Source organism: Microcebus murinus, chromosome 5 (assembly GCF_040939455.1).
Source record: "Microcebus murinus isolate Inina chromosome 5, M.murinus_Inina_mat1.0, whole genome shotgun sequence".
In the NCBI taxonomy this organism is placed as follows: domain Eukaryota; kingdom Metazoa; phylum Chordata; class Mammalia; order Primates; family Cheirogaleidae; genus Microcebus; species Microcebus murinus.
In genome coordinates, this window is record NC_134108.1 from 90,194,833 (window position 1) to 90,210,000 (window position 15,168).

At 33.5% G+C, this 15,168-nt stretch overlaps 1 protein-coding gene across 1 annotated transcript in view; it reads left to right on the forward strand.

Annotated features, from left to right (window-relative positions):
• The window catches only part of COL21A1 (collagen type XXI alpha 1 chain), a 179,064-nt gene that overhangs the window by 62,211 nt on the left and 101,685 nt on the right, over positions 1-15,168 (forward strand). Inside the window, exons 2-7 of the mRNA XM_076003284.1 lie at positions 384-509; positions 3,466-4,017; positions 8,971-9,139; positions 9,229-9,445; positions 13,620-13,793; positions 14,929-15,006. Coding sequence (XP_075859399.1) covers positions 422-509; positions 3,466-4,017; positions 8,971-9,139; positions 9,229-9,445; positions 13,620-13,793; positions 14,929-15,006 — 1,278 coding nt within the window. The 5' untranslated portion in view covers positions 384-421. The remainder of the gene's footprint in view (positions 1-383; positions 510-3,465; positions 4,018-8,970; positions 9,140-9,228; positions 9,446-13,619; positions 13,794-14,928; positions 15,007-15,168) is intronic.

Below are 15,168 nucleotides of genomic sequence, written 5' to 3' on the forward strand. Positions count from 1 at the left end.
AAGAAAACTGTTTGCTACCATTCAGATGTTAAAAAGAATGTGATAAAGTTGTACAGGCTATGCCAAAAAAAAAAAAAAAGGGAATTCTAGTAAATGTTTTGAGAAAAGCTTAAAGTTTTAGAAAAAGTGTATACTTTTTCCAAGACAATTATGAATTTAAAGACTTATCATGGTCTTCTTCAGCTTCTATTTATTATCTTCTTTCATTAATATGTTTAAAATTTGTCTATTTTAGACACATCTAAATTAATTCTAAGGATAATCATAAAATTAACTGTATTCCAACTGGGTATTGTAATGTAAGCATTTAAATGTATAATGGCTAGGTGTTTGTCTTTATTTACCTAATATGTTTAACTTTTCTTTTTTCTCTTTTTTCCTAGGAATCCTAAAACCAAAGTATTAGAACAAAAACAGAAACATGGCTCACCATATTACATTTCTTTGCATAGTTTGGGTCCTGCTTCTCCAGAATTCTGTGTTAGCTGAAGATGGGGAGATAAGATCAAGTAAGAATTATCAACATTGTTCCTTTGTGTAATCAATAAATTTATTTTGGAAATCAAACTAGGGGAGTTTGAGCAATGGTTTTAAGGGTGTCATTTTTATTGTCTTTGATGCTCTAATACCTTAAAATAAATGAATTGCTATGTTACTCATTAACAGAGAGAAAAAGCTTCCCTCAGAGATAATTTTGAGGTGACCCTATGATAATAGTTTGTTCAATTACCTATCAAGCGTTAGAGTTAACAGTCTGATATTGAATCCATGTTCAGCCACTTTTGAACTGCATGATGTAGAGATAAAGTACCTGCCTTATTGGTTGGTTATCAGGACTGAATGAGATAGTGCATGTAAATGGTTAAGCACAGTACATCTCAGTAAATGCTGACTATTATTATCTGCAGGACAGCTTGCACTAGAGATAAAGATCTGTATTACTTGTAGTTCTGTTACACAGACCACATCATTTATAGATAGCATACTTCTCTTTAGAAATTTTCTTGTACTCACATTTTAAAACTTGTAAACATAAACACACTACTGTAAGTTAACTGTGGTTTCTATGATATTTAAATCAGATGGTTTGACAAGTTGATTCAACTTGGCTGAACATGTATTGAAACAATGATACTTAATGTTTGCGTAACACTTTTATACTTTCACCTACCCAAGCACTCTACAAGGTAGAGATAACTTTTTTTTCTGGTTTATTTTTTTCTGAGTGGGAAGAGGGACTCACAAAATTTAAGGGGCTTACCTAGGGTCATACAGCTTGTGAGAACAGTAACTAGTATTTGAACTATGCTTTTGATCTTCAATCCCATTCCTTTTCTATGATGCCATTCATCTCTCTGTGGAGGAAGTCTCTTGGAGGGGTGTTATGTCTCGGGCTTATAAATGGCAATACTTGTGTACCCATGCTCTTGGCTAACCTTACAGTTATGAAATACATGCTCTGTGGCTCTGTGACAGGGAGAAGGGTAGGAGCCAAGAATAACCCTGTAAGAGCTAGAACCACTGAATCAGGTGGCACACAAACACTATCAGGTTCAGATAACAATGAGTCTCATTATTGTGGGAGGGCCAATATTGAAGAGCTCTGCAAATGCAACTTCTCTGTCCTTTTGTCTTTCCCCCAAATCCCAAATAAAAGCATAACCCTTTAATCCCAGTCCAACTTCCAAAAATAACAGAAGAATTACATTCCCTTGGGTTAGCAAATTTGCCTCTGGGCGGAATGCCATTTCTGCTGTCCCTGCCCTGAACTTTGTCGGTGGCCACCATGGCAGAGGTTGTTGGAATTGTGTCCCTTATACTCTTCTGAGGACACCATGACCTGCAGGAGAGCACCTTAGGAGTAATGTCATAATCCTACAGTTACATTTTTGAGGTAAACCCATGTTTTGGCAATTCCTTTTTCTTTTGTAACTTTTTAAGTGTTAATAAATATTCACCTACCAATAATGTTTATTTTTGCTGGTGACTGTGATGAGTAAACTAAGATAACTAAAACTGGGACTTCTTATGAGCCTTGTCAGCATTCTAGATATGTAAATAGACATAGATAAGGGAAGGGAAAGGAAGGGAAAGAGAAAAAAAGATTGATTTACTCCTAATGAGATGCAAAAATACTAAGAATATTAATTGCCACTAGACATTTTTTCTCTAGTATCATCCTTTGCAATTATGATATTCTATTTGCAAATATGTACAGAAAATAAATCACCTTATACCTTTAAATTGGGCATCTGATTACTACTTAAGGGACACCATTAATGTGAGCAAAAGCATGAGACTTAAAATTGGCTGTCATATTACCTTTCTGTGCTAAATCCAAAACAATGCATAAATATGAAGTTATCTCATTATCATATGGGCCATAAGCAGTAACTATTTTTGTTGCTTTGAGTATAGAAGTTAAAGAAGGAGAAAGCAAATACAGTTGTTCCTTTCCATACACTCTGTGGGCCACTCCAAATGACTGGAATTGCCCAAACAAACCAGTTTGTCTGTTACTCTATGTTTGTTTCTCATCTCTGGGTCTTTGCGCTTGCTATTGCCTTTAATTAGAAGTCCTCCTCTTCACCTGGCTAAAGCTCTTATTTCAGGTCTCTCATTGCCTGTCTGCTTTCCATAAAAACCTTCTTCAACCTTCCACAGTTAGGTTGTAATGCCCTTCTTAAATGTTCTCATAATATTTTTACTTTGCCTAACCGGTTAGTTGTCTGTCTTAACTAGACTTTGAGCTTTTTGAGATACCTTATGTATATTTGAACACAGACCTAGTGTGATGTCAGGTACAGAGTAGGTATTCAATATACATACACTGAAAGAAGGAAATAAGGTTAGAGGCATGCTGTGAGTACTATAGAAACAAGAGAGTTAGGGAGACTTTTTTCTTTTTCTTTTCACAACTGCATATAACTTGTTCAGGTATAACTTGCACCAAAAGTTGTCCTTTTTTCCCCCACTCTAAGACATACTGACCACAAGTGTCCTGGTATCTTGAAAGAAGAATCTTTATCTCTACACAGCAACAAATAGCTGTATATCCTTGAACATAGATTCACTTAGCACAAGCTGATATTTTGAGTCTAATATTGGCTGAAGATGACAGAGCAGACCTTTAGAAACTCGTTTTGGATGTAATGCAAGAGTTGACACTTTAGTGATCGCAGTTCATTTAACTTTTATCAACTGTATCAAAGAGTATACAATTTTATTGGCTAGTTGAATCCTGAAGTTGGCAGAAGATTTGTTTTAAATTTTTTTTTCTCCCTATTCATTGGTTTATATGTTTTTTTGTAAATATTTAAGGTCAGCTTAGACTAAACATATTCCATTAATAACTTAAAACAAGCAATGATATTAGTGTATAGCTTAAAATCATGTATTTAAAGCCTCCCCCCTTTTGCTTTTCATATAAAAGATGTGCTCTGATGGTTTTTCTTTTGTACTTAGGTTGTCGTACAGCTCCGACAGATTTAGTTTTCATCTTAGATGGCTCTTATAGTGTTGGCCCAGAAAACTTTGAAATAGTCAAAAAGTGGCTTGTCAACATCACAAAAAACTTTGACATAGGACCGAAGTTCATTCAAGTCGGAGTGGTCCAGTATAGCGACTACCCTGTGCTGGAGATTCCCCTTGGCAGCTATGACTCAGTTGAACCTCTGACGGCAGCAATGGAATCCATACACTACTTAGGAGGAAACACAAGGACTGGGAAGGCCATCCAGTTTGCACTTGATTACCTTTTTGCCAAATCCTCACGATTTCTGACTAAGATAGCAGTGGTGCTTACGGATGGGAAATCCCAAGATGAAGTCAAGGATGCAGCAGAAGCAGCAAGAGACAGCAAGATAACGTTATTTGCCATTGGTGTTGGTTCAGAAACAGAGGATGCAGAACTTAGAGCTATTGCCAATAAGCCGTCGTCTACTTACGTGTTTTATGTGGAAGACTATATTGCAATATCTAAAATAAGGGAAGTGATGAAGCAGAAACTTTGTGAAGGTAAGCCTTAATATAATTTGGAAACAATTAATACTTTCTTAACATTTTGGTATAATCTGTTCATGAACAGTGGTGTAGATAGTTATATTTAAAGTCAAATTATACCGTTAGAATTGAGATGAGCATAAATCTTTGTGTTATGTTTATTCTGGATAAATTTTGGTTTTAGAAACAGTTACAAAAATCTAAATATGGACAATACAATATTTTGTTACATTTGTTGTTTTTCCTTTCAATGATGATGTATCTATTATGGAGATGATAGAAACGAAAGATAAATAAAGAATGAAAAAATATGTAAGCCATGCATAATCATATTGCTCCTGTTAATGAGTTTTTCTGTACTCTTCATTCTAGTCTTTTTCTGTTTTTCCCCAGTGTATCTTAGAGTTTATCCTTCTATCTAAATCAGGATACTATTGTATATATAATTTCACACTCTACTTTTATATTATTATATACTCTATTGTATATGTAATTTTTATACTCTGTCAACATGATAGCAGACATCTACTGTAATTTGTTTATACATTTCCCTATTTGTGTACATTTAGTTTATTTCTAAATTTTGCTAATATAAATAACAGTGAATATTCTTTTATATAATTCTGAGTAGGAATCTATCATTCAGAAAAAAGGGTCAAATTACTGAGATTTTTAAAGAACTCCCTTTCAAAGAACATTTGAAAATAAAGTACTTAACAATTTATTATATCATGGTTATATTATTTTATAAAATCTAACTTTCTGTTCATGATAATGGCATTGCATGGTATGGGAAAATTCCAATTTGTGGTAAATATTAATCCTGTTTGTGCAAAGACATGCTTGTGTTCAGATTATTTTAGGGGAGAGTAATTTGTTCATATGTTTTATTTTTAATATTATAGGTATTTAATATGCCATATTCTTGAAAAAGTAATATTCATATGAAATAAAAAAGCATTTTTTCCTTGTTTCTCTACAAAAACTCCGAAAATAAGTTGGTTCATATTTGATAGAAAAGTTTCCTATGTGTTTGTGGGTTAAGAAACAAATTACATCATTAATTCCTCTATTTTCTTCATATTTGGGAAGATGGTAGAGAAAAACATTTTAAAGATTTTTTTTTTAGAATACTTACTGAAGAGAGTATAGAAAATTAAGCATCCTTTATCAAACTTTAAAGGTATATAACAAATATAAATATTCATCACAGTTATTCTTTTTATGAACCTCTAACAGTAAGACTGTATTGACTTTTATCATCTTGAACAGGCTAGAGGGATTTAGATTTTGTTTAATATATTGTCAAATTAGTTATAATTCTTTAGTTTTGAAGCCAGGAATATTTCATCATTAAAACAGACTATTCCTAGAGAAATTTCACTTATTTATTTTTATCCTAAAATATAAATATAAAGGATTAAATATGTTTGTTCAGTATGTACTTCAGAGACCTTTTCTGTGGATATGTATCCTGGTAAATGCATTATATTTTTAAAATTCTAATTACACATGAAAGAGTTGCTGTGTTTAAAAGAGTTAAAAATTATTTCAGCTAAAATGTATAATTGATAAAAAAAGAAATTTGAAATCTTGCCAAATTTTCTCCATCCACACTCAAAAAGAATGTAAGTAATTTCTGTGTCTATTGAGTTCACATAATGCTGCACAATAACTATCTTTTAAAATGTAGCTTTTGAAATTGTACTTATGGAATTTATAGGGTTTTTTTTTGCACTTGACATTTTATGCACTTTAAACATTTTAGACTGTGACTAATGCACTACTAATGCCTTGCTATATTACAGCAGCTTTAAATCATGTAATTTGTATTTGAATCATTTGACAAATTCATATGGTTTTTTTTGGGGATACATAATTAACTTGTACTTTGAAGTACTTAACATACAGGATTACCATTTCCTAATACTGTTCATTTTTATACTTTACTGTGGTTGAGTAGCAATGATCAAAATATTATTTACCAGTGTGTTGCCACACAGTTTCTTTCATCTTCATGAACCTATGAAATTATCTCCAATATTTTCCTTATGTCGGGATCGCCATTTTGTGATGAAGAGTGGTTGGTTTCTTTATTGTGTGAGAACCTATTACTGCTACTCTTACTACCACTACTAATTCACCTCCTCTTCCCCCTCTTTGTATAAAACATACAGCATGAAATCTACTTTCTTAATAAAGTTTTAAGTGTATGGTATTGTGAATTATAAGAACAGTATTGTACAACAGATCTTTAAAATTTTTTCGTCTTGCTTGACTAGAAACTCTGTACCCATCAAATAACAACTGTCCATTTTTCCCCCTTTCCAGCCTCTGGCAACCACCATTCTATTTCCTGTTTATACAACTTTGACTGCTTTAGATACCTCATAGACTTGAATCATGCAGTATTTGTCCTTCCGTGACTGGCTTATTTCACTTACCATAATGTCTTCAAGGTTCATGAATATTATAGCATATGACAGGATTTCCTTCTTTTTTGTGGTTGAATAACCTTTCATTGTATGTGTGTACCACAATTTCCTTATGCATTTATTCATCCATAGACATTATTTAGGTTGTTTTCACCTCTTGGCTATTGTGAGCGATGGTAATATGAACATGGGAGTACAAATATCTCTTCAAGATCCTGTTTTCAATTCTTTTGGACAAATACCTAGGAATGGAATTACTGCATGATATGGTAACATCTTTTCTTTCATTTTTGATTTTATTTGAATCTTCTCTCTTTTTCTTAATCTAGCTAATGGTTTGTCAATTTTATTGATCTTTCCAAAAAAGCAACTCATAGCTGTGTTAATATTTTTCAATCGCTTTTATATTCTCTATTTCATTTATTTCTGCTCTAATCTAAATTATTTCCTTTTTTCTGCTAACTTTGGGCTTAGTTTGTTCTTCTTTTTCTAGGTCCTTAAGGTCTAAACATATGTTGCTTAAAATTTTTCTTCTTTTGTAATATAGGCATTTATTGCTTCCCTTTCCCTCTTAATATTACTTTTTCAACATCTCATAAATTTTAGTATGTCATGTTTTTGTTTTCATTCATCACCAGATATTTTCTAACTTCCCCTCTGATTTCTTTGAGCCAGTGGTTGTTCAAGATAGTTCTACATATTTGTGAATTTTCCTATTTTCCTTCTGCCATTAATTTCTAGTTTCATTCTATTGTTTTTGGAAACTATATTTGTATGATTTCAGTCTTCTCAAATAATACTTGTTTTGTGACCTAACATGTGATTTATCCTGGAGAATGTTTCATGTGCACTTGAGAATAATGTGTATTCTGCTATTATTGGGTGGAATATTCTGTATATGTCTATTAGGTTCATTTTGTCTATAATATTGTGTTAGCCCTCTATTTTCTTATTGATCTTCTGTTTGGATGGTCTACTGATTATTGAAATGATCTTCTGCTTTGATACTGTAATCATTATTGAAATCCCCTACTATTATTGTGTTCCTGTCAATTTCTCCCTTCAGTTCTATGAATGTTTGCTTCATACAAACACTTCAGTGTCATGATGTTGAGTGCATATATTTTTATAATTATTATATCTGCCTGGTGAATTGACCCTTTTTTCATAATAGAATATCCTTCTGGGTCTCTTATGATAATTTTTTATTATCTAAGTATAGACATCTTGGCTATCTTTTGGTTACCATTTGCCCAGAACTTTTTTTATCCCTTCACTTTGCGTCCTTAAATTTAAAGTGAGTCTTTTATAGACAACATATAGTTGGATCTTTTTTTTTTTTTTAAATCCATTTGGCCTCTCTATGTACTTTGATTGGATAGTATAATCCATTTACATTTTAAATAATCACTGATAGGGAAGAATTATTATTGCCATTTTGTAAATTATTATTGATGTATCCTGTGGCTTTTTGTCCCTATTTTCTATTTTGCTGCCTTGTTTTTTTTTTTTTTTTCTTTTGTTTATCTTTCATGGACATTTCATTGTGGTTACCATGGAGGTTACATAAAACATCATGTAGTTATAATAATTCATATTAAGCTGGTAACAGCTTCAACAGCATATAAATTCTCTATACTTTTACTCCTCATCCTTTATGTTATGGATGTCACAAATTGCATCTTCTTATGTTTTGTGTTCATTAACATATTTTTCTGCTATAGTTATTTTTTATGCCTCATCTTGTAACTTGAGCTCCTCTAGTGAATCTTTAAGTTCAGTTATTGTATTCTTCAGCTAGAGTATATCATATATTTATTAATTATGGAGTTGAATATTAACATTAATGATTCTTCTTAAGGGAATATTCTTTACTTATTCATAAGTATGATTTATATATACAAAATTAACCATAGATGAGATGATAGTTCTATTTGAAGAACTTTCATGAATAGTTAAGATCCAGGTTAAGTTTTATCCAAGGTGATAGACCCAATGATATTTGAGCTATAGAATTATAAGTTGCTTGAGCTGGAAAGAATATAAAGAACAGCAAATACTTTTTACCTCTCAAATTTTGGGAATGTAAGAAAGGAATATTATAACTCATCTTCAAGATCCAAGAAATGTAAAATTATTATCCAAGTTAACTGACTAATTAATAGCTAATCCTGGATGAGAATCATGAATAGTGTCCCAGTGTTCTCCTCCTCCTCAGGTATTAGGTTCCCTCATATTGCAAACTTCAGTATATTGCTCCTCTAAGATATTCAATTGACACATGTTTCTCTTACATTTTTGTTTTTATTTTTATCCCTTTTTAGGAAAAAAAAAGACAATTGACACCCTACTCTCAAGGGCCTAAAATACTTCCACATCTTCCAAGAAAATATATTTATATATATTTGTATACATTTATATACATATATAGATATTCATAATTATTATATTCTCTAGTATTTTTCTCTCTTGGTTTTTCTTTTCTTGTTGGAGTAGTCCATGATTAACCAACTTCACTGCTTTTGCTTTATAGAATCTGTCTGTCCCACACGAATTCCAGTGGCAGCTCGCGATGAGAAGGGATTTGATATTCTTTTAGGTTTGGGTGTAAAGAAAAAGGTTAAGAAAAGAATTCAGCTTTCGCCAACAAAGATAAAAGGATATGAAGTAACATCAAAAGTTGATTTATCAGAATCCACAAGGTAAACATTATATGCTGATGCAAATTTTTTAATAGATCTATAGACATCTTGAGAATTCTTTACAATTACACATGTTCTTCTTTTTCTAGCAATGTTTTCCCAGAAGGTCTTCCTCCATCCTATGTATTTGTCTCCACTCAGAGGTTTAAGGTCAAGAAAATGTGGGATCTATGGAGAATATTAACCATTGATGGAAGGCCACAAATAGCAGTTACCTTAAATGGTGTGGATAAAACTTTATTATTTACAACAACCAGCATAATTAATGGGACACAAGTTGTCACTTTTGCTGACCCTCAAGTTAAGGTAAAGATGCCTTGGGTAATATCATGATTATGGTATTCATGGGGAAGTATCAATGGGCTTGTGTGTGTTGGATGAAGAAAGCTATAATTTTAACATGACTAGAAAAATTTTGACTTCATATTTTAGTGTTGCTTTACTGAAGAAAAGCAACAGAGGAAGGAAATCATTTCTTAATTAGGGACAGGGGCTGATCTGAACTAACATCTTTTGAATGCCTACTATTTGGTGCCAGGCATATTTAATTATAATAGCTGCCCAATGAAGAAGTTATTGCCTCATTTTGCAGACAAATAAACCAATATTCAAGTATATTAAATTCTTCCTCAAAGCAGCACAGTTAATAAGTGATGATTTCAGGAATTAAAAATTTTGATCTGGTTGATTTCAAAGTCCATGTTGGTCTGTTTTACACTGTGTGTCCTACAGGATATTGAGATAAAGGCATATCTGCTAGAATATTAATGCCAGGTAGAGGCCAGGTACGATGGCTCATGCCTGTAATTCTAGCATTTTGAGATGCTGAGACAGTAGGATTACTTGAGGCCAGGAGTTTGAGACTAGCTTGAGCAACATAGGGAGACTCCATCTCTACCAAAAATAGAAAAAATTAGCCAGGCATGGTGGCACACACCATACTACTCAGTCCCAGCAACTCAGGATGCTGAGACAGGAGGATCACTTGAGCCCAGGAATTTGAGGTTACAGGGAGCTATGATGATGCTACTGCACTCTAGCCCCAACAACAGAGTGAGACCCTGTCTCAAATACATACATACATACCATATAGATACTGAGTACAGAATTTACCTTAATTAGGAGGACATTTTATTTCCTAAAAAGGAATATGTATCTAATAAAATAAACTTTTAGAAAAGTTTATTTTCCAAGTTGTGTTTTCAGAATACAGATGCAATAATAAAAGCAATTAAGTTTTATTCATTATTATAATTGTGATAGTCTAAAGGTATATTATGGTTGTATATGAAAATTATACATTTATGTAATTTCTTCACTCAGCATATTAAATTTAAAAATGTTTATTGTATGCTATCTTTACTGAAGACAATGTGCTAGGGTCTCATTAGGTTATTAGATATGAAATGTCTGATTTCAAATCAAAATTGTAGTTTATTATATCTCAAACAAGAAGAAGTACAATTAATCAAAGTATGTGTCAAAACTGTCAACATAGTTTTGCCATCTTAACGGTAGCTTGCTTGTGCCAGCAGCAAAAAAGCCTGGAGAGCAAATGGTGATGAAATTGCAAAAGTCATTTTCCATAGCTTGTTGAGAATTGAATATTTTTTCTTGCAACAAGTGGTCCAACGCATGGAAGAAGTGGTAGTCAGTTGGTGCAAGGTCTGATGAATATGGTGGATGAAATACTGCTTCTGCAGTATGAGCAGCATTTTTTTTCTTGCAACATGTGGTCTTGCAAGAGAATAGGCCTCTCTCTGTTGACCAATCTTAGCTGTTTAATCACAAGTATCCTCATCATTTCATCCAGTTGATTGCAGTGGACATCTGCTGCAATTAGTTGACCAGGTTTCATAAAACTGTAGTGGAATACACCAGCACTGGACCACCAAACAGAGACACCATTAGCTTTTTGTGAATATTTGGTTTTGGATTATATTTCCATACTTCATCTTTATTCAACCATTGTGATGAAAGTTTGTGATTGTCAAAAGAATCCAGTTTTCATCATACGTAACAGTATTGTGTAGAAATGGTTTCTTTATGTCATGACAACAGAGAAAGGCAAGCTTCAAGACAATTTCTCTTCTGACATGTATTCAATTCACACAGAACCCATTTATCTAGCATCTTTACCTTGCTGATTTGCTTCAAATGGTCCAATATTGTTGGAATAGCAATGTCAAACCTTTCTGCTAATTCACACGTATGTCAAGATGGATTTGCTTCCACTATAGCTTTCAGCTCATCATTATCCACCTTGTTCTCAGGTTACCTACATGGCTCATTTTCAAGATTAGAGGTACCAGAATGGAACTTCTCAACCTATTGATGTGCTGTGCATTTACTAGCCACATCCTTCCCAAACACTTTGTTAGTATTCATGGTTTCACAATAATTGCCCTAAAAAGTTTTGCAAGATAATCATAAGCCAAAACATGCATTTGAAAGAATGATGATATACCTTCACAATTAAAGACAAAAAAGACAAAAAACCAAGGAATGTCAAAGTGAAATGTCAGAGATATCAACTGTCAAACTTAGTACATAAGAAAATTGGACATTCCATACTTAATAATCTAATATAAGAAATGACAAATGAATAAGGCATGTTTCTCATTTTAAGGAGCTTATTTATAATGGGATATTCAAGGCAACTGTTATCACATAGAAGTACAAAGCATTAATGGAGTATGAAGGAGAAAATGGGTTCTAACACAGAGTATAGGAAAATCTTCATAAATGAGAAAATTTTCTACTGGACCTTAAAGGATATATAGGGTTTTGATGGAGAGAGATATAAGAGAACATTAACTTAATGGTTCAGTATTGAATAGTCATGAGTGCAGTAAAATGCAGGGTTTTTATTTAGAAAATACAAAGTGGGGTCTTTGTGTTTGCAGTATAAGATGCATGGAAAGAAAGGCTGGCAAGGTATAAATCCAATTTGTGAGGAGTCTGGGAAGCTATAGAAAGTGAATGACAGGATTCCATCAAGAGGTCTCGATCAGTGGTGTGTCATGGTCAAAGCTATCCTCTCTTCTCCCTTCCTTCTTTTCATAATGATACTTTCAGCTTTACCCTGGAATTATGCCAGGTCCTGAGGACACAGAGATCAATAAGATGGAGCATCTCCACTAAAAAACTCTAGTGAGAGAGATTAATGCTAGTAGCAGTATGAAAGATGCTTTGGAGAGGAAAAGTCAGAGATAGAGATATATTTGAAAATTGTTGCAATAGAAGGAAGATACCCATGAACCTAAATTATGGCAATAAAAATGGAAATGGGGAAGTGAATTTGAGTCATGCTGAAGAAACATATTTTGTAGAACTTTGCATCTGGCTATTTTGACTCAGAGAAAGAAACTTAAGTTTTAGAAAAGAAGATATTATTATCCAAGGGAAATAGGGAGAGGAAGAAAGTTTAGGGAGTAGTTCAAGTTTATTTTTTCATGTACACTGTTAGGCTGATTTCTGAGACATCCTGGCAAAGTTATTCTAGCTAGTATTAGAATTATAGGGCCCATGTGCAGGAGAGTTCTAGGCTGTTGATGTTGATATGGGAGTTATTACATAGAAGTTATAATTGGCCTGTGGGAATGGATGACATAGTCAAAGGGGAGAGTGAAAAGTGTCAAGGGCAGACCTGTGAAGAATGCCCTCCTTAAAGAGCAGGTTGAAGGAGAGGAGCCCTGAAAGAGGGAGGGAGGGAGGGAGAGAGAGAGAGAGAGACAGAGAGAGAGAGAGAGAGAGAGAGAGAATGAATGAGCATGAGCAACTAGAAAGGAAGAAATAAAGATGATCAAGATGGTTCAAATCATGGAAGTTGAGTGAGAATATTAAGAAAGATGTACTAGTTACGGGGTCCCAAGTTGCAATGAAGGAAATAGGAGGAGGGATGAGAGAAGCCATTTGGATTCAGAAATTAGTAACTCATGTGTGACTTTGAGGGAGTTTTAGTAAATTGTTCGGCACAACTACTTTGGGATATGTAGGGTATTGGGGAGGGTATTGGGGCATTGGGGAGGGGGGAGGGGGCCGGGTGGCGGGTATATACATACATAATGAGTGAGATGTGCACCATCTGGGGGATGGTCATGATGGAGACTCAGACTTTTGGGGGGAGGGGGGAAATGGGCATTTATTGAAACCTTAAAATCTGTACCCCCATAATATGCCAAAATAAAAAAAAAATTGGAAAAAAAAAAAAAAGATGGTTCAAATCATGGAAGTTGAGTGAGAATATTAAGAAAGATGTACTAGTTACGGGGTCCCAAGTTGCAATGAAGGAAATAGGAGGAGGGATGAGAGAAGCCATTTGGATTCAGAAATTAGTAACTCATGTGTGACTTTGAGGGAGTTTTAGTAAATTGTTCGGCACAGCTACTTTGGGATATGTAATAAGAACTCCGGGATTAATAAAAGAAAAGATTGTTAGAGGTTTTATATATGACTCTTCTATACTTTCTTTCTATAGACTTTATTTGATGAAGGCTGGCACCAGATTCGTCTCTTAGTAACGGAGAAAGATGTAACTCTGTACATTGATGATCAACAAATTGAAAACAAGCTCTTACAACCAGTTTTAGGAATCTTCATCAGTGGGCAGACCCAAATTGGAAAATATTCTGGGAAAGAAGAAACTGTTCAGGTGGATAAATAATGATTTGGTTTTTGCATTGTATGACATGAAACATTTGCAGTCTTTTGTAATGGTATATACCATATTTAATTGCATTTAACTTAATTAAAAATTCCTTTAGGATACTTAACAAAAGTGTGGTCAGTTCATTAGTGAAATTAATGTATGTGTGTATGAAAATGCAAAATTAGACTTCCTCTATTTTATAAGAATACTTACAAAAATGTTCCTCTGCGTTCAAAGTAGTATTCTGCATTTCCAGGAAACATTAATTTCATGTTTCCCAGGAGATACACAGTTTAAATAATGAATTTGGAAAAGAGACTATAGTTTCCACTGTAAGTGGAGGCTATAAAATTTTCTTTGCAGCTGCGAGGATAAAATTAGATTAATGCATGTCAGGGTTTTCCACAAACAAAACTGTTACTTAAAAATAAAGCAACCATAATATGTTGAAGTCATACCTAAAAAAGTTTTGTTTTGACTTTTTTGATATCTCTTTAAACTAGAGTATCTGTGTTTGGGTGGAGAAGTGTGTCTATAAAAGCCATTTTTAGAAAAATCTTTTATTTCAAAAGGTATGTTTCTCCTACTCTGTTCCTATTAAGAGAAGACTGCCATATTCAAATGTGTGTTTACACATGTGGTCACTATGCATTAATACTAGATGTCAAATTGTAGTAAATATTTAAGCAGTAACAGGTGCTGGGCCTACTTATCACACAACACTCTATGCCAGCAATTAAATCTCTAAAACCAAAGAAACCAAAGATGACTTCTTGAGCCTACCATATATAATCAGGAATGTTGTAGAGATTTAGGATAAGCATAGAAAACCTGGGAAAGCTTGTAAGTATCCTAGAAAATGCTCTTAATACAGAGCTACTAAAAAAACTATACTAGGTTCTAGAAGGAAATCAGAGATTTGTTTTTGGTGCTAGTTTTCTTCTAGGAGTTATGTCACATCACATCTTTATAGTATATGTCAGGTATTCAATTTTGTGTTTTATTGTTTTAGCCAAATGCTATGATATAAACCTTACACAATTACTGACTGTAGTGGGTGTTTCTGTGTATCTGAGTTGCTGTTATAAAGCAATTGGCTTGTGTCTTAACTTTGACTCTACTGGGTTTATATTCCTAGTTTGATGTCCAAAAGTTGCGAATCTACTGTGACCCAGAACAGAACAACCGAGAGACAGCATGTGAGATTCCCGGATTTGTAAGTAGAATGGTTTATTTTCCCCCAGGTGTTGCATTTGTACTTTTAAAGCAATAAGTAAAAAGCAGATAATATCCGAGTCTTACTTAATATGTAGGGTTGATTTTGCTTTTTTATTGTCATTGAAGTAAAGTTAACATGGAGCAAACATATTTTGAGATT